The sequence below is a fragment of the Diospyros lotus genome, chromosome 12, assembly GCF_014633365.1.
Source record: "Diospyros lotus cultivar Yz01 chromosome 12, ASM1463336v1, whole genome shotgun sequence".
NCBI lineage: Eukaryota > Viridiplantae > Streptophyta > Magnoliopsida > Ericales > Ebenaceae > Diospyros > Diospyros lotus.
In genome coordinates, this window is record NC_068349.1 from 35,141,368 (window position 1) to 35,162,164 (window position 20,797).

At 30.0% G+C, this 20,797-nt stretch overlaps 2 protein-coding genes across 4 annotated transcripts; one reads left to right on the forward strand and one right to left on the reverse strand.

The window, feature by feature from the left end:
* The first annotated feature begins 258 nt into the window (after window positions 1-258).
* Window positions 259-1,664, forward strand: LOC127787205 (metalloendoproteinase 4-MMP-like). Its single transcript, XM_052315133.1, has 2 exons — window positions 259-997; window positions 1,071-1,664. Exons 1-2 carry the CDS (start codon window positions 279-281, stop codon window positions 1,444-1,446), a joined length of 1,095 nt encoding a protein of 364 aa, XP_052171093.1. The 5' UTR covers window positions 259-278; the 3' UTR covers window positions 1,447-1,664.
* A 15,266-nt stretch (window positions 1,665-16,930) lies between these two features.
* On the reverse strand, window positions 16,931-18,061 carry LOC127787098 (uncharacterized). Of its 3 annotated transcripts, none has more exons than XM_052314958.1 (2): window positions 17,829-18,061; window positions 16,931-17,374 (listed from the first exon to the last, which is right to left on the reverse strand). In XM_052314958.1, exons 1-2 carry the CDS (start codon window positions 17,924-17,926, stop codon window positions 17,092-17,094), a joined length of 381 nt encoding a protein of 126 aa, XP_052170918.1. In that variant the 5' UTR covers window positions 17,927-18,061; the 3' UTR covers window positions 16,931-17,091. The 3 variants fall into 3 exon arrangements, 1 of the variants encoding a protein (XP_052170918.1); XR_008020102.1 differs by having other exon boundaries at window positions 17,234-17,720; window positions 17,829-17,917; XR_008020101.1 differs by having other exon boundaries at window positions 17,255-17,374; window positions 17,478-17,968.
* Between the last annotated feature and the right edge of the window lie 2,736 nt (window positions 18,062-20,797).

A 20,797-nucleotide genomic window follows, 5' to 3' on the forward strand; every position in this document is an offset into this window, starting at 1 on the left:
TGATCAATAGCCCCCCCCTCCCCCCAATTGATCTGATCCCAAGTTCCCAACACAAACAGACCCTCAAATTAACCCACAAAAAAGTTTACCAAATGATAACACCAATTACTATTAGTAGTACTCATCTCATCTCAACCCTTCTTACAATTTCATTAATGATTCATTATATGATAATCCAATATCATGATACAATTAGTTATATATATATATATATATACACACACACACACATACACACTGAAACTGACCGAGTTTGCTTTCAGTTTTGAACTATACCAATGTTTCAATATTCTATCCACGTCTTGCTTCTCTTTTTGCTCATCTTGCCACTACTGCAAATTCCGGCGAGACCCACACCGAAGTTCACGCCGGAGCAGGTGACTGTAATGGCGGTAAAAGATATTAACCACGCGTGGCAGGAATTCAAGAGCTTCCGGGGTGCCCGGAGAGGCACCCGCCTGACCGGGATCTCCGACCTCAAGAAGTACTTCCACCGTTTTGGCTACCTGCCGGCGACACAAGACGGGAACTTCACTGATGAATTCGATGCTCGGCTCGAACAGGCGGTTGCCCGGTACCAGGTGAAGCATGGTCTGCCGGAGTCCGGGGAGCTCACCGGCGAGACCATCAACCAGATCACGGCGCCGAGGTGCGGCGTCCCGGATGATCCGCCACCTTTGCATGGCATGCATGAAACGAGAAACTACGCGTATTTCGCCGGCCGGCCGAGGTGGACACGCAGCCTACCGATGACACTCACGTACGCCTTCTCGCCGGAGCATCGGATCACTTCACTAACCTTATCGGACATCAAGGCAACTTTCAAGCGATCATTTTCTCGTTGGGCGTCGGTGATTCCGGTGACCTTCTCAGAAACCGATGACTACGGCTTCGCCGACATCAAAATAGGGTTTTACAGTGGCGATCACGGCGACGGAGAGCCGTTTGATGGGGTCCTCGGCATTTTAGCCCATGCATTCTCACCCGAGAGTGGGCGGTAATTAATATTTACTTTCTTATCACCTTCAAAGTCACGTTATATAAAAAATCTAACAATATTTTCCCAACAGTTTCCACCTGGACGCAGCGGAGACATGGGCGGTGGATTTCGGGTCGGAGAAGTCGGAGGCCGCCGTCGACCTGGAGTCGGTGGCAATTCACGAGATCGGACATCTCCTAGGGTTGGCTCACAGTTCTGTGAAAGGATCAATAATGTACCCTAGCTTGAAACCCAGAAACCAGAAGCTGGAAATGAAGGTTGATGACATAAAGGGGATCCAAGCTCTGTATGGTTCAAACCCTAACTTCAACCTCAGTGCTTCACTGGAGTCTGCCGTCACTTCTTCAAGTCAGGCCGCCGCCGCCGCTGCCATTGATTCGAAGGTTGGATCACCAAGATGGCACTTGCTAGTGATGATCATTTCTCTTCTGTTGGCTTCTAACTGATCTCATAAAACAAGATCACTACTACTGGCTAGGCAGATGGATCATCAAGAATGTAATTTTTTTTTCTTTTCCCAATTATTGATGTATTCTTTCGATTGATTTTCAATCGAGTACTCTAAGGACATCCGACAAAAGTAGTGGTTTATTAATCGATATTAAGTTTACTAGATTGAAAGGTATGTCATTCAAAAATGTATAAATCCAATGTTACATCTAGTCAAAATTTATGACTCGTGCACAAGGTGTACACAATGTTGTTTGAGCTTGTCGGGTGTAAAACTAAATAAATTGTTAATATTGATGCATTTTATATATAAAGATAGATAATCTGAAAGCCCTATAAGATATATAAGACGTGAAGGGTTGGGTCTATCCGAAAATTCAATCCAAGCAAAGAGTTCAAATGAGGGCTTAGGCGCAAGGCCACACCTATAGTTGGTTGGCCTAGTTCACTCAAATGATCAAATTCGACCATTTATACGTGGCATTATTTTATCCTCTACTAACCTTTTAGTTTGACTATGTAAAGGCACAATCTTCCGAGATCTATGTACAATATTTATTGCATCACTACTATGTCATTTTCAAGCATAATAACTGATCACTTGAGTATTAAAGAAATTATCAAGGAATTAGGCTTGTCCTCCATTTTGTACGAAAATCCAGTCCAAACAAAGCTCAAGGTTGAGAATTGCAAGTGTTCCTTCCAGCATAAAGGGAGGTGGTCGAGTGTGAGCTCACAACTGCAAGGAGTGGACTTTGGGAGGGTGGCTAACACCTACAAACACTCAGACACTCAAGTAAGTAAGAGAGTAAAATGACATAATATCAGTAGGCTAGAGAATAATATATCTTGGCTCTAGGAAGAGTTGGCTTATATATAATGAGAAGAGGTTGACGATGGCATGGTGCCGACGAAACTTCCACCATGAATGAAGATGGGATCCATCATTAATGAGGATGAGATCTTGAGCAGGCACAAGAGTATCGAGCGGATGGTGGTAATGATGCTATTGCAGATTGGCGCAAGGCCAAGGTTGGGCCAAGATTTAGGTCGTGATTGGGCCAGCCAAGGGTCGTGATTGGACCAGTACGAAATTACTAGGACTACTTTAGAATTGAGAAAAACTAAAAGATAGTACAACTATTACATAGATTGAATGATGGTCGACACTAAAATTCTTATTGCAAGTAAAATATTAAAATTAAAAAACATAAAAAAAGAAATAGCAATGCAACAAGGCAACAAAGGAAATTCCTATTGTATGTTCCAACTTCCAACTGATTTGGTTGGTGCAATGCAACAAAGGAAATTCTGGTAAGACATCTTGTCCAGCCCCATATTTCCTACAAGAGCAATTAAGAGCATCGAAGGTTTAGAGTTAAGTGTTAAAATAATATTTTATATTAATTTTTATAAATAATAATTTCTAAAAAAAACGTTAAAGCTTATGCAACTTTAGTTAAGGTATATCTCAAGTATCCCAAATAGAACTGAATAAAAAGTGAAACATTTCAATTCAAACTACAAAAAAGGAAAAAAAAAAAAACTTACTTAAAATATATTAATTTAACGCATTTTATAATTAAAATTGATAGTAAAAATTAAAAGAAATATGAAAAAATCAATAGATATTTTTTTAAAAATAGTTTACCCACATTCATAATTTGGGTAATTTGAATTAAAAAATATATTTGACAATTAAACTTTAATTTTTAATTTTCTTAATGGTATTTATATGAAAATAAATTTCAATATAATGATATAATTAATTTAGATAATATTATAATTTTTTGTAAGAGAGTTTTAATTTGAGAGCCTAATAAGATAAGACCTGAAGGGTTAGACTTACTCGAAAATTCAATCCAAGCAAGGAGTTCGAAATCAAGCACCCACACCTATAGTTGACTAGCCTAGTTCACTTAAATGATCAAATTCGATCATTCACGTGATATTATTTTATCCTGTATTGAGCATTTAGTTTGATTATATATGTAAATGCACGATCTTCCAATATCCATGTACAACATTTATTGCATCACTACTATATATTATTCTCAAGCATAATAACTCACTTGTGTATCGAAGAAACTATCAGGAAACTAGGTCACGTCTTCTTTTTTGTAGGAAAAACTAGTTTAAATGAAGCTCGAGCTTGATAATTGCTATGACTACTTTAGAATTGAGAAAAACTATAAGATAGTATAACTGTTGCATAGATTGAATTATGATCGACACTAAAACCCTTGTCACAAGTAAAAGAATAAAATTAAAAAACATAAAAATTAATAACAATGCAACAATTAAAGGAAGTTCTTGTTGTATGTTCCGACTTCCAACTGACTTGCTGGTGCAATGCAACAAAGGAAATTCTCGTAAGACATCATGTCGAGCCCCACATTTAAAACTAAAGTAAATGAGAGGATCCGTATTAGAGTTTAGAGTTAAGTGTTAAAATGATATTTAATTTTATTTTTTTTATAAGTAATAATTCATTGAAAAAAAAAACTCAAAGGTATACAACTTTAGCTAAGGTATAGCTCAACTATTCTTAATAAAACTAAATAAAAAGCGAAACATTTGAATCTAAGTTATATATAAAAAAGGAAAAAAAATTACTTAAATTTTGTTACATGATATATATAACGCGGACCACTCTAATGTATATATATATACGCACATGATTTAAGTTCACTATTTATAAATGAATGATTTATTTAATTTATCAATCTCCAACACGGACCACTCTAATGTATATATACACACACATGATTTAAGTTCACTATTTAGAAATGAATGATTTATTTAATTTATCAATCTCCAAAGACTAATGAGGAATGATCTATAGATCACGGATACTATATGTGACCCGAAACATAATTTACAAATTAACCCCTAAAAATATGATGGTTTTCTATATTTTTTTAATGATGTTTCAATTATAATAATTATAATATGAAATGAAAACACATGAACAATTCATCAACCTTGGCCATGCTTACCTTTTTGTAACAAAGTGACAACGTGACCAAGTCAGTCTACATCATTGAACTTGCCAAATATATATATATATATATATATGTGTAATTGAATATATGGGCCTAATTGCCTAAATGAAAGGGAAATTTTACCCTTTTTTTAATAATGTTTGGGCCTAAGAGGCCCTCAGTGACCTTTATGTGGCCCATCTGTGAACCATAGAACAATTTAAGCAACAAGCTGAAATGCTAATTCACACACACACACACACAGTCGCACACATATATAAATATATTGAAATGTTATTTGAATATTCAAAGTTGATATTTTTACCAACACTTTACATTAATGTGTTATATGTTTATACTAACATATATAATATAGTATAAGATATCAATACAGAGTGTCATTATAAATATTAAATATGAGTATTCAAATAATATTTTCCTCTCTATATATATAATCTCTAATGATTATTTATAAAATATTTATCCAAAAAAGATGCCATTCCTAAAGTATATATTAAGTCTATTGGATATAAAATAACTATAGTTAATTCCAAACCCAAATAGAAAAAAAAAAATGACTATGTTGGATAACTTAAAAATCATAAAATCTTGCTTTAAAAACTTTGAATCAAACAATTACTATATGTTTCTTAAAGGTGGCCATGTGTTGAAAGGAGCATGAGATGTGACAAATGAATTGGTATAAAATTTAAATAAAATTAACCTTAGTAGTGGTAAACTTGTTTGAACCATTAGTTAATTTAAATACTCTTATCATGATATAAAATAAAAAGTATTTTGGGAAATTAATCACTTTATTGATAAGATTTTATACTATCAAAACATAGTGTTTACTTATATAATATAAAAATAATGATGAAGATTAAAGCTAATCACCACCAACTTCATTCCAAAATAAGTGTGTCTCTTGTAACAACCATCTATCCTAAGTTTGTCTAGAGTTTGCTCAACTTGCAAGTCAGTCTTAATATCCAAAATATATCATGTCAGTTTTGTATAATCAAATGGCACCTCACACTCAGGGGAGGTGAACTGGGTGTTTATAAATTTTAAAAATTTGTAAATGTTTTAAAGAAAAATATTAAAATAATGAATAAGGAGTAAGAGAATATAAATGAAGTCAAGTTAAAAACATAAAAGATTTAGAATGATTTGCCTCAACCCAGCTTACTCGACTACTCTAACTCCTCATTAGAGATTTCAAAAATTCACTATAATCTCTTACTTAATCAAGAAACCCTCTAGCAAAATTGTTTAAAATTTACAACCTCTTACTTATACCTGAATAAGCCATCTAGCACAACTAAGAAATACAGCACAATTTATATAGAGAATAATTTGACAATTGACACTCTTAGTTATAAAGATGTCTCTAAAATATAGAGGCAATACTTTAACAATGTTCTACAAAAGATAAACAACATTGGTTGAGAGAAATATTTAAAGTACAAGCATAAATGAGAAGAATAATATCACTTGTAAGTTTCTATCACTTGATCAATCTCTCTAGTGCATCATTAGGGTGGCATTTATAGACTTCTCCCATATATTGAATTAACTAGCCATTGCAAGAGCTGTCGTGAGTTTTTAATGCCTGCAAAAACTAGTCGTTTAAACATGTCAATGACGAAATTGTCAACAGTTTTCCAAATCGATCAATAGTTTTCTTCGATAAATTTGAAACATGCTCACGGATTTGGGCAAAAGATCAATTTTTTTAGAAAAACGGTTAACTATTTTGATAATAAGTTGACATTATATAGTGACGATCAACTTTTATGAATTTTTGTGAAAAGAATAGAGAGTTGAAATTTGTCCTGTCATCATAGTTCAAGAGAACAGTCGATTATTTTTGTTGAAATGCAAAAATTGGTGGACTCTTTTGGAGAATTTGTCAACAATTTTAGTTTTGATTTCATTATTACATCACAAAAGTACAAAACGATTGACAAATTCATTAACATGGTCGACAATTTTACCTTTAAAGATAGTGTTCATTATTTAAAAAATATTTTGACACTATAACACATTTTATCTCAAAATAAATATAACAAATTTTACATATATTGAAAGCATTCGTATCCTTTGGTATTGATTGTATTTTCATTCTTAATCTTTAAAGATAAAATATATCATTTTCTAATTCTAAAGACACGAAATTTTTTACACCATCAAAACATAATTAAAAGTAAAACAACATATCCAAGCATTCAATATATTATATATAACGATGCACTTATTTATTGAGATTCGTGCTTTTATATAAGCTTATATTGAGTCAAATAATCGTTTTATTACGTGAGTGGTCAAATCATAACAAAAAAAAAAAACTTATTTTGAATTGAGGCAAATTAGTGAAATAGGTCAAAGCAAATAAATAAATAAATCTTACACGATAAATGTTAGCCTTCTTTTTCATCGGCTTTCACCATTTTCATTTTTTTTTTCTTTTTTTCTATTTTATTTTTATTTTTCTCTTTTATTTCTTTTTATATTTAACCATTCTTTATTTTGTTTCTTTTTTTCATATCTTTATTATTTTTCTATTTTTTACAGTAATTTGAGATAAAAAGAGAAATAAATAAGGAGTTAAAAGCTATGATGTACGGAAAATTCTCAGGAGCGCCATTTCGATGTTTTCGAAATGTCAGGAAACATTTTTTCACAACTCTTGCAATTTTAAAAAAATTTCATGATAATTTTGTTATATTAGAAAAATATCGAAAACACATTTACAAACGCATTTTCATTTATGAATATAGATGAAATTTTTTTCGTTTCTAACTCAAAATTTCTTATTTTTTTCTAGATTTTGCTTTCATAATTTGTTTGAGTGCATTATGAAATTTATGTTTATTTTTAAATTAAATAACTATTTTTTATATTAATAATTATATTTATATAAATATCTATATATTTTTTTATTTACCTGTTTCCCCGCATTTTCATTTCTTATTTTTTTTAAAAATGATATTTTTTTTTTCGTTTCGTGTCGTATTCGTTTCTCTTATTTTCATGCAACTAAGGATAAAAATAGTATGATGGAGAGAAAATGACGCGCAAGTTGATGTGATTTAAGGGTAATTTGGGAAAATAATAAAAAAAAGAAAAAGGAAAAATGATGGGATTTATAATAATAGTTAAAAAGAATAATAAATATATTTTATTTTTAAATAAAGTATATTTATTATATTTCATTTCTAGTAATTACATAATTTTATTAAATTATGTAAAACAAGACATATTTACTATTAACTAATAAAATTATTAATTGTTAAAAATAAAATATAATAAAGTTATGGTGAGATGACATCTGAGAAAAGGAATGTTAAAAAGTGAGAACGTGATTAGCATTTTTTACATTATATTATGATTAAAATTATTTATTTATAGATTGTATTTATCTTTATTAGTTTGGGATATTGTAACACGTTTTAAAAGCCCCTTAGTAAATTTTATAAGAATAAAGAGTCGTTAGGATAATTTAAAATATTTTATAATTTCAACTGCAAAAATTAAGTGTAATTAAGACTCAAAATAGTCAACTTTTACATTATTTTTATGAGGATATTATTTAAATATTTAAGTTTGATATTTATTATCAAATTTTAGGAGAGACATTAAAATTTGATATGAAATATATGAGCCTAAATAAATATATGATAAAAGATAAAAATATATGAAAGTCTATAATTCATATAGCCTACCTCACGTAGTGAGATAAAGACTGGATATATTGTTGTTGTTGTTATATTTATTATCAGATTTTGCATTAAGTACTATGAATTATATTAATGTACAAGAAATCGATATAGAATCTTAATAAAAGTGTCAAATTAAGCATTCAAATAGCACCTATGTTATTCTTGAGGGTAACAATAAATGCATTTTCTTTAATTAATTATTATTATTTTATTAATTAATGATAAATGTCTCGTGATTTAAACTATTTAAATATTAAAAAATTATTTAAATATTAAAAATAAGATGTATTTATTAATACTTAATAATAAAAATAATAATTAGCATTACCCTATTCTTAATTAGCTAGTATTAAATGTACCAATGTCTTACAAATAAGGGTGAAAAAAGTTGATTAGTTACCGAATTGATCGAAATTCACAAATTGATTAAACTGAATCGAGGATCAAATTCGAACTAAATCGACTGATTAACCTAAAAAATGAATTAATTGATAATAAAAAAAATTGAATCTAAATCGTATAAACTGATTATATAGAATAAACATAAAAAAATCGAAGTAATCATTAAAAACACACACAAAAGTCAAAAAAATGACATCGTTTTAGTAACATTATTTTAAAGTTTATTCGGTTTGATTAATTTAATTATTCTAACCAAAAAATCGAACAAAAGATTAAACTTTTGAAAAAAAAAAATTAATCGAATTAGACTGATTTAAAAAAAAAAGTAAAACCAAACGGAAAAATTTCATCAATTCACTTCGAATAAACCAAACTTTTTGATCTTCTCAACTTACAAACACTAATTAATTAACAAAATCCTTTTTAATTAGTTAGGTTGACGGGGCTTTTATATATATATATTTATTTAATAATAATAATAATAATCTATTTTATCAATTGAGAGAGAAGGTTTCATCTCTCACCTATCGTATCATGATCATCATCATAGATGATGATTTAATTAGCCTGAGATATTTGACTATTAGCAATCGGATTTGACGTCAAAAGCATCATAATTATCCTCAAATCATCCTCATCGTCTTCGTCACTGCTACTACTACTAAAAGGTTGATTAACCATAAATTAATAATATAATTAATGATCGTGCAACCTCACTTTACAAGAATAATAAATTAATTAAACTACACGTACCCCAGTATTGGGTTTGTAACCAAACCCTAAAGCATCCACATTTTATAGGATAATCATCTTTGTTTGATCTTCTATCATTCGTATTTAATTTTGATAAAATAAATAAATTACAGACGAATCTTTGACTCTTATTTAAATCGAGTATTAAATTTGTGACCAATTAATATTAATCACATCGTATCACTTATTTGACACTTGATCTATGTCTTAAGAGCATTTATATTTCTGACCAAATGTTAAATTAGATTCATGAATACTTTAAAGTTTAGGGTATAAATTAATAAAGGGTTTGGGATATGAATCCTTATGTATGATTTATTATTATTATTTATGAATAATTATTAATTAAAAAAAAATTCATGACCGCCTGAACTTTTAAAAAAAATTATAAGAAGACCCTTTATTGGGAACCCTTTAAGAATGCCGAGGAGCATGGGACACCTTAGAGTTTGGGCCAAGTCTAAGGGACACTACAAATCTATCTAACCATGAGGCTTACTAAACCCAAAGGGATTTTGACTCGAAAATTTGGATTTGAAGTGAGACTTCAACTTAAACCCATATAATTTCTTACCAAAATCAACTTATGAATTCAAATCTAGTCGTCACGTGATATAATCACAACTATAAATTAAGGTTATATCTGATTGTCCATGTGACACAATCATAGACTTCAATTGACCCCGTAATGCATCTATATAAATGAGTGAATTTTAAAAGTCAAATATATTATAAATTACACCGTCATTACATCACTCTATCTTATATCTCATGACTACTTGATTTTTGGATAAGTGAAGGTCATGTTCTTTTTGCTGTTTTCAGGTTATTTTTAATTTTTTAAAATAGTAAAAGTATATTTAATTTCATATTTTTAAAAATATATTTTTGAAAATAAAAAATTATAAAAAAACAAAATAATAAAAAATCATTTTGACTATTTTAATCACAAACACAGTTAAAATTTTTAAAACATGAAAAATGTTACGGACAAAAATAATGAGTTCTTAACAATATCAAAACAAATATTTAAAATTGTTAATGTATTAACCCTGTTTTAATCGGCCAAACCAACCAAGAACAAGCATAAAACCGAGAAAATGAAAGAACACAAGAACACAAAGCTTTTACGTGTTCGGATCAATAGATCCTACTCACAGTAGAGGCTCCGCCTCTAGTCAATCCATTAATAGCTTTCGATTACAACCGGATTACAAGATCACAGCAAGAATAAAAACGTATTGCAAATACATCAATTGAAATCAGAAACAAAATACAAGAACAAATATAGAATCTGTTCTACCAATCTCAAGATCGAGTTAAGAATCTGATCTATCAGTTACACCAAATCTCTCACGCCTCAGGCTATTCAACAACAGAGATTAAAACAATACAACCTTACCGAGTGATCTTACCAACAAACCGAAACCAATCGAACAAGAGAAGGATTCACAAGCGAGAGAGAGTCTCACTTCAAGAGCACCGATTTTAGGGTTTTAAATGAGAGAGTAGAAACAGATCTGTTGAGATTAGGGCAAGAAGCTGCCCTTAAATAGCTGCAGCAGGCAACCGGGGCTGGGGCAAAAAATGCATGGGCTGCATGACAAATGGGCTTGGCTCAGAAAATAGATCTCGACCCAATAACTAATGGCCCACAATATAAACAACGGATTATTTACACATTTAAATGTTAGTTAAATAAACATAAGATGAAACCCAAATATATAACAAAATACATACAAACAACATATATCAATTATATGAAAAAATACATTTTGAATCATAAATCCTAACAAAAATATAAAATTAAAAATAAATTTAAAACTCAAAACTAAAAATTAAAATACAAATAGAACAATTCTAGAGTACAAAGCCCTACCCGCGATCTACAAGTTGAGTAAGCCCTTCTACGAATTGGGTAGTAATGTGACTCTAAACCATGTCATCGTCTGCATTTCATTTGAAGATGCATTAATCATTTTTTATTTATTATTTACTTATTAATTAATTTATGGTAAAATTAAATTAAAGAATATGTGAAAAAATTAATGATGTGATGTGAAGCAGTATTTGGTGCTTGCTTTCGCGTGACAAAAGTTTGCTTCCGAACGGGAAAAAGGAGGAAGTTGGGAGGTAGCGAAATTACCACTTAAGTGAACTTATATCTATCGTGTTATATTTATTGATGGGATAATAAATTTAATAACTCAATTAGATTTTATTTGATTATAAAATCTTATCAGAATTTATAGATCGAACTTCATCATCGATTATTAAGGATTAACACGATAAGGCTTCATCCCGGAATGAAGCTCGATTGGACTTGCTTCATGAAACCTGTTCAGACTTCATCTAGGATGAAGTTCAGGGCTTTATTCATAGGCGGCAACGACAAAATATGTAATAATTTTTTGTTATTTGGCATTTTTAGTTATTATCTCAGTAACTCAATTATTTGTACAAGTAGTATTTTTTTTTCTCTCTCTATATATATATATGCCTATATTGATATGATAATGTTATTGCGACAGACACAAAAAGTTAAATTTTACATGATATTTAAATAATTTGTGTGATGATTATTTATTGTGTGTTATTACATCAATATATAGTGTTGTCTATTCAATTTTATAGTGATTATCAAAAAAATTATTCGAGTCTTTGATATTTTTTTTGTGTCTAAATAACATTTTTAATATATATATATATATGTGTGGGTGGAAAGGGGGGGGGGTAAGGGTGAACATTTGGCCGAACCGATCAAATTGTTCAAACAAGAATAGACTGAATCCTTGTAAAAATCAAATCAAATCGATCAAATAAAATTTTAAACTAAACAAATAGAAAAAAAATCAAATTGACAGAAAAAATTGAAAAAAAACTATTGAAGCGTAAAAATGACGTTGTTTTTGACATTTTGACTAATTTAATTATTTTAATTTTTTCAATATGAAAATTGAATCAAATCGATATATCTGAAATTATCAAACTTAGAAATCAAATCGACCTGGCCTACAATTAGAATTGAATTGAACATAAAATTCTAATTGATTTGATTCAATTATACTTGAACTAAACAAAAAATTTTAATTAATTTGGTTCAATTATTTTAATTTAATTGAAATGTTGCCTATTGCTACACGTGAGCATATCTTAATGGTGATGACGATGCTTTGAGAAGGAAGACAAAATCACGTGGAAAAACCATACCCATTGCATATGGGTATGTAATGCGTCTTGTTTTTTTATGAACTTTCATAATATATATATTTTAACTCATATGCTTGCATATTTTTTTTATTTAGATATTTAAATTTTTTATTATTTCAAAGACCTCCTAACTTGTAACTTTAAATTAATTATATTTTTAAATTTTATATTATTTTAATTACACAACTAAATTAATTATTCTTAATAAATTTATCGAGATGTGTAATAGACTCAAAATTATATTATTATGAAATGTCTTTGAAGTAACAGAAAAGTTTAGGGATATAATAAACTCAAAATTACATAATTTAGTAGTGTATTTGAAATAATAAAAATTCAAATATCTAAATAAAAATATATATAAATACAGAGACTAAAATATATATTTGGCCAATAAACTCTCTTGGTCCAAAAGGTGAAATCAATCACCCTGAGCGCCCCCCACACCGGACCCAACAGAACATGGGAGGAGGTTAATCATGGTGACCCAGTCGGACGCAATGGCTAGACCCGGGCTCACCGCGCACAAGGACCCCCCCTCACTTTGGAGAGAGTTACCCTCACACTGCCGCTTGCGAGACTCGATTATTAGTCTTGGTCCAAGATTTACCATAAAAGGCACTTTGTACCCCTTTCTTGACCAATTGGGCTGTCCATGTGGCCCCAATAAACTCTCTTTGTCTTCACATGAAATGGAGAACATGCACATCCCATCCAAAAGAAAGAAAGAAAGTAATACTAGCTTTGTAAGGATTTTGTACCATATACTTGAGATGTTTTGGATTTAGGTAACACATGGGCATGATTACGCAATTTTTTTGTTAAAAGGGTTTTTATTATAATGATTTGAGATTGTCTTTTCTATAATATAAATACTACAATGGGTAAATTACACATATAAAGGGCTCCATATATATGAATTTTTTGAAAATAACATTAATATAATATGATGTCGCCACATTGTCAGCTTTGGCTAAAAAGTGGATAGACTTTAAGTGATTTTGAGATTTATATTAAATGTATATCGTAGGGGTGTTCAAAAAAATCATTGTTCCGCGAAAATCGGTCAAATCGAACTGAACCAAATCGATCTAATCGATTTTTTTTTCGAAAATGGTTTGGATTCTGTCCAAACCGCATGGTTTGCGGTTTGGACAGTTTGCGGTTCGGTTTTAAACCGAACTGCCCAAGAAATTAATAAAAAAAAATTATTATTATAAAAATTTAATAATTGACAGCCCATCCTATTTATTTTTTATACTATTTTGTCTTTATTTTTTGCTCCTATTTATTTACATTTAATTGTCTTTATTTACCAATATTTGTGTCTTTATTTATCATTTTTAAATATATTTTTTAGTGATTTTAAATAGCATTTCAAACCGCGGTTTGGCCGAACCCAAACCAGACCGGTCTGGTTTGGTTGAAAAACCGCACTAGCGGTTTGACGTGCTGAAAATGATTCAGACCAGTCAAACCGCCCCGCGAACACCCTTAGTATATCGCATCAATTTTTGTTAATTAAATTTGTCAAAATATCAAAAGAATAATTAATTTTTAACAAAAAATTAAAAATTAATGGTCGTGATAATAAAAAATATGATACGATAACCAATTTACTAGAAAATATAAAATTTAGATACTTACAATATAATTTATTCCTTATTTATAAGTCATAATTTTTCATTTTAATCACACCAACGTATACAATAATTAATTTAAATATTTAAATTGTATGTTGATAAAGTTATAATTATAATTTTTTATTTTTATATCGTATGAATATAATATAAATATATAATAATTAATGAAAACATAAAATTTAAATATTTAAATAACAATTCTATAAAATTATATGCCTTGCCTCCCCAAGAGATGGCAGGGATGGATTAAAGGGGCTAGTGAGGAGGAAGACACTGTTTGGGAGGATTATCATAAAAAGCCAAACAGATAAGAGTGGAAGACACTTGATCCTGCAATATTGAATTATCCAGTGATGGGTCCCACTCACTTTAATGAATGGTCTTGATCCATTCAATCACTTCACCCCTCCATTCCTTCTTATCACTTTATTTATTTATTTATAATTATATTTTTATTTTTTTGATAATTACTTAAATTTGTTATTATTTTAATTACATATTTAAATCTATATTGTTGAATCAATTTAATTTATATACTTTGATCTTTTTCTATGTGACAACCTAAAATTTTTATTATTTTAATTATGTCATTATACTTGTATTTTTAAGTCAATTTAATCCTTATATTTTAATATATAAAAAAGATAAAATAATATAAGTCAATTTAATACTTTTTTTTACATGTTAAAATACAATAACTAAATTAACTAAAAAATGAAAGTACAAAAATAACAAAAAATTTGAGTCATCGTACAGAAAAATATAAAGTATATAAGGGTTAAATTGAGTTAAAAATATAAATATAAAGATATAATTAAAATAATAAAAAAATTAAATAATCATAAAAAAATAAAAATATGAATTTAGTAGTCTTCTAAATACACCATATATTCCAAAATATCAAAAATATGGATGTTAGCACGTCACAGGTTAAGTGATTGAATTATAATAAGTTGGAATTCATATTAATAAGTTGTGGATTTGATTTTTTATCTTGCGCAGTGAAATAAAATTTTCATCTATAATTTACTTTCTTTATCGAAATTAAGAATACGAGCGACAAGAGACTGCGCAAGAATGATAACCTCAAGATATCAAAAGTGTGATGGTTCCATAATCAAAATCTCACATAACCACCATCCTGTTAACAATTGATATAGCATGAGACAACCACACAAAGCCAAAGTCATCAAGAATATTATAAAAACAAAGAAACCTATACAAGCTCTATCCTTTTTGGCCACATGTCAAGTCGATAGCCAATGATGAAAGTTTATTGAATGATATTTGACGATTTTAATTTAATTTTAATTTTTAAAAATAAAATAAATTTGTACATAGTGATCAAATTATTTAAAAAATTAATTATTATTTAAATATCACGAGTTAAAATCTTGTTAACGTAACCCAACAATCAAGCTTTTTATATCTATATCTAGATATTATATTTTAGCCCTCTAATCATCTAATATACGTAATTTGTGAATCAATACTTTACGTAAGCAAACATTTTGCGTAAATCATTATTATTTATACAATAGTATGGTAAAAATATAATTTAAAAATCATAGTCTTTTTTTTTTAATTTATATATATGTATGTATATATGGATGGGGTCCCATAAATTGGTTTCAATGAATCTGAAAAAGCGGCAGGCTTAGGTAACATGAATATATACATGTCTTGGGAAAACGTACCCGGTGCATTCAATTCTCATCAAGAGCCTCAACCGACCATATATAAACTCTCTTCAAATCTAAGAGTCCAAAATAATTTTTGAGTTTAAAAAAAAAATAAAAACACTAGTATGGGGAGAATATGATATCTCAGAGATTGAAAAAGACCGATTTATGAGAAAATATGGCCTTCCGGAGATCGAAAATACTAGGTTTCGAAAGATGCGATCTCCTAGAGACTGAATAACATCTGACTTTGAGAGACATGATATCTCGAAGATTGGACTTGTTTTCGGGAGACACGAAATCCTAAAGATCGAATAACAAAACTGGTTCGAAAGACTTTTAGAGTTTCTCGAAGACTGTAAAATCCTAAGATCGTTCATGTAAATTTCTCCTTGATGGTGGGGTCTCCAAATAAATTGTAAGTAGTATAATTCTAACATCTAAAAATCTCTCTGTGAATTTTGTGAAAAAATTATACATTATCCACAAAAATCATAATTCTAGTAGAATTCAAAATATTAAGATATAGCCCTCTGGGCATAGCTCTGTTGGCAAAGTAAGTATATTTTGAGGTGTTGCTATTTGGATCCTCAGGTTCAGTGTGCAAGTTCTCCTTAAAGGGAGAAGCTCAGCAGTCAGAGCAATCCTAAAAGTTGAAAACCACTTGTCGCCCTCACGTTTATGGAGGGGCTAGGGATCGAACTAACCATTGAGTTTTCTGATTTACATCTATTGTTGATATCATGGGGTCTAACAGTGAGAGGCGTTCGTAATGGTACGTTAACAAAAAAAAAAAAAAAAAAGATATATATATATATTATTTAAAAAATAATAGTTTTAGTTAATTTAAGAAATTAAGTTTCATACTCTTTTATATATAAATGAACTTTCATTTTAAAAAATATACATTTTTTATACTAATTTTAACACGTCGTTCAAATGACTTAAACATTAGAATATTTGTAAGGGAATTTTTTTACGCCATCTAATCATTCTTTTTCTTGTAGAATTCAAACGGTCTAACGAGAACGCTTTAGATCGATAAATTCATTATCGTACCCGAACAATGAAAGTGTGATTATTCATTATGTATTGCGTAATTATTAATAAGTAATGCAGAAATTTATAGAATTTAGTATATAATACATGATCACGTGCTAGTTCTATTAGTTTACAAGCAGTCACATTAAACCCATCGACGGGAAGATGCACAAAATCGACATTTTCAACCATGAAATCGTTCTAATACATGACATCCTTGAGGAGCTTGTACCGCCGGGGAGTGGGCCTCGGAGACGGCGCGCCGGCTGGATTCTTCCCCTTATCGGCGGCGTCTACAGGGTCATGCTGCTGCTTGATTTTGTCGCCGGAGTACTCGGATCTGCCGGTGGCGCCGCCGTCATTGACCAATAACTTCCTTGAAGAACTGTCGTTCCTTGAAGAAGTACTGCTTCTATCTTCACTTTGGCACCAATCGCAGAGCCCAATTTGCTGCGACGATTCGCCGTAGTAGTTGCTGCAGTACCTGCCAAGTTACCACGACAGAGTTTCGGCTAAATTAATTACTTCAAAATTGTGTGTATATTCATACAATGAGCATAAAATGATTAATAGGGTTTTGTGATCACGGCGGCGGCGGCGGGTGGTGGTCATTCCCACCAGAGAGATTTCCTGCCACCAGAATGGAAAATATCCTCTCTGGAACTCTCGAGATATATAGCTTCTTCCATGATTCAGTCAGATACTAATATCCGGTGCTTTACAGTAACGGAATCGAAAGAGCACTATTCCGAAAACTCTGGAGACAGTTCTCTATGGTGGTTGCAGAGACCTCTCCTCTGAGAACCGGTGATCCAGCTATGAATTTCTTGCTGGTACCATCAGGTTGACATGGATTTTGATGATGGGGAAGTCAGTGATGATGATTGTGATATATGTGTGTGTGTGTGTGTGAACGGTGGCGGTGGTAGTGGACATACGAGTGTTGGAAGCGGTGGCGGCACTTGGTGCAGCGGAAAAGCTTGTCGGGAAAGCCTATATCACCGCACATACAGCAAACAGTATGATGATCCACCATTGTTGAGGTGCTTGGAGGTTGTATTTGATGAAGGTGGCGGCGCTGGTGATGATGATGATGATCTACCCACCAAGATGGGGGGGAGGGGAGAAAGTAGCAGAGAGAGAGAGAGAGAACAAAGTCTCAAGGAGAGGGGGTTTTGCAATGCCTCGGGGTTACATTGGGACATAATGTTATTTATTCGTAGTTTTTTTTTTTTTTTTTTTTTTGTATATTTTAGTAATATTTGTTAAAATAATTAAAATAATAAAATATTAAGATAAAATCAAAATAATTTACGAATCAATATATGAAATGGTCAAAATAAGACTGAAAAATATTATAAGATTTTTATCAAATTATTTATTAATTTCTTTAAAATATACTAAATGACATAAGTGTAATTTTTTTTCTTATTTATAAGGATTAAAATATGCTTATCTTGAAAAGAGAAAGATAAATATATTTTGAAAAATCAAGATAAGAAGTTACATGACTTATTTTTTAAAGATCACCGAATAAATTTAACAAATACGTTGAAAATGATAAAGATTTAGAATGTTTCTCATATATGATATTTTTTACTCTATATTTTAATTAACAAATACTATTTTCTAAAATTAACTTTTCATACTAGGGACCATAGGGTGTGGAGGATGAGTTGAGACGGATAAAATAACCATCATGCCCCTTGATTTTATTTTTTAAGAATCTTCATGTTATTAGATAAGTTTTACGTGCTTTGAAAATTAATATTTGAACACAATTTTGTTTTTTATTTAATTTTGAGATTAATTATAAATAAAAATTAATAGGCAAAGTAATAATGATGCAATAAAGATGATGTGTTATTTTACAATATTCATTTTGCTATGAAGAGATAAAATGGCATTTTTATGTAAAAAGCAGATTTATAAGAATAATGTTTTTGGGTTTTTATATGAAATTCTCCTTCATTAATCTATTAAGGTAAATTATCAACAACAGGTGCTTAATTTTTGGCTTTATTTTAATTTTATAGCCTATCTTTTTAATTTTTAAATAATATACCAAATTTTATGTTTAGTTTTAATTTTATAATATTTTTTTTTCAATAATATATCATGTTAAAAAATGGGTCAAGTCCTCCCATGATGAATCCGACCCGATCCATGGGAGTATTTCTTGCTTGTTTCATAAAGATAACTTTGGCACCAAAAGATAAAATTCCTTGTCATAAGGGCTCCTGTAGCTCAGTCCCATAATTTATGCAGTAGAGATAAATCACGTAACCCAGTAATGAAAATCGAACATGAAATCTACGATCAGCTATATAGCGATTAGAATTCAGGATTCTTTGAGACCAACACATATACGATCTCAATTATTAGGCTATGCACGGGGGGCTTCCATAAAAATGACTTAATCATTGACTTCAATGGTGTTTTCCAAGTGTGATATTGAAGAATGATTTAACACACATTCAATCTACCGTACTTTCACAAACAAAAAAGAATAAATACATGAATTTGAGCCCATATTTGTTCTTTCAAATATTATATCAAAATATATATTATTTTAAATATGTTTATTCGGTTTATATCGATTTTTTCTTATATAATAAATCTATCATCTTTTTAAATTCTAAAAATATCCATTTATATAAATTAACTTCAGATTTACGAAATTTATTTTAACAATATTTGAATTAATAACTTTTTATGATAAATCACTTATGACCACCCTTTTCACTATTACAACAAATTTTATTTTATTTAAAATTGTAATTATAATTTTAAATATTGTGTGAATTTATTAATTGTTAAATCTGGAAAAAAATATAATTATAAAATGTAATGATTATTTGAAGGTATTATGAGTAAATTACAATGACTACTTGGTGTTTGTCTTAATTGTAGAGATTACCCTCACGTTTTGGAAATGACAATGACCTCCAATGCTATTAGAAAAAGGTAAAATAATTATTTTATTATTCATTTATTTGATGGTGTTGTGTTCATCTCGGGATTGGACTTCGGCCCCGTTTGTTGTAGCTTAATTAAAGAAATTATAACTTATAGCTTCTTAGATTATAGATTCTAAAACTTAGAATAAGTTGTGAACCTATTTGTTGCAGTTTCTTAGAAGTTATAGTTAAATAGTTGTGGTGTTTGATACCATAAGCTGTAAAATAACTTATTTTTGTATAATTATCCATAATACCCTTAGTAGTTATAGAATGATAATTTAAAAATTAATTAGTGTATATTTATAAGTTTCAAGTGTTATAAAAAAATTAATTAAATTATAGAGAGAGAGAGGGGAAGATGACGAGAGAGATGAAGAGATTTGAAAATAGAGATGGCGGTGAAAAAGAAAAACCCATGATTGCGTATACAAGAGGGTAATTCTTTACTAAAAATAAGGGCAAAATTGTCATAAAAATGTAATTATTTAAGTAGAAGTTGTAAAAGCTGGGGTACCCTAGTTTTGAAAAAGCCAGTTTCTACCCCTTCTAAAAGGTAGTAGAAGCTATAAGTTATAATTCTATAAGATAAAACAAACACTACATCTCAACTTTTTTGAAGCTGAAAGATAGAAGTTACAGTTTTTAAGTTGCAACAAACAGGGCCTTCGTATCCCTATTTGGGCCGTCTCGGCTTCAGCCCATCATTCAAGCCATGCTTACCTCGACTTCTCTACTTTGATTAGCCTAAACTAAGGTGTTAAGATACAAATTTAATGGCAAGTCAATTTAGTCCATGATTGAGTTATCTTTTAGAATTGAAGGTCGAAGGCAACCACAACAAGGATTCCTTCTCACAAGCTATATTCAAAATTAATTCTTCATAAACTTGAGAAAAATTCTTTGTCCTAAAACTTAGGAATCTAATTGTAAAGGGTAAGTGATAA

Bases quoted from the DNA above. Each gene is read 5' to 3' on its own strand.
- LOC127787205 (XM_052315133.1), top strand. From the start codon at position 279: ATGTTTCAATATTCTATCCACGTCTTGCTTCTCTTTTTGCTCATCTTG. The intron at 998-1,070 runs GTAATTAATATT...TTTTCCCAACAG, and splicing joins TTCTCACCCGAGAGTGGGCG to TTTCCACCTGGACGCAGCGG.
- LOC127787098 (XM_052314958.1), bottom strand. From the start codon at position 17,926: ATGGTGGATCATCATACTGTTTGCTGTATGTGCGGTGATATAGGCTTT. The intron at 17,375-17,828 runs GTATGTCCACTA...GTAACTTGGCAG, and splicing joins CGCCACCGCTTCCAACACTC to GTACTGCAGCAACTACTACG.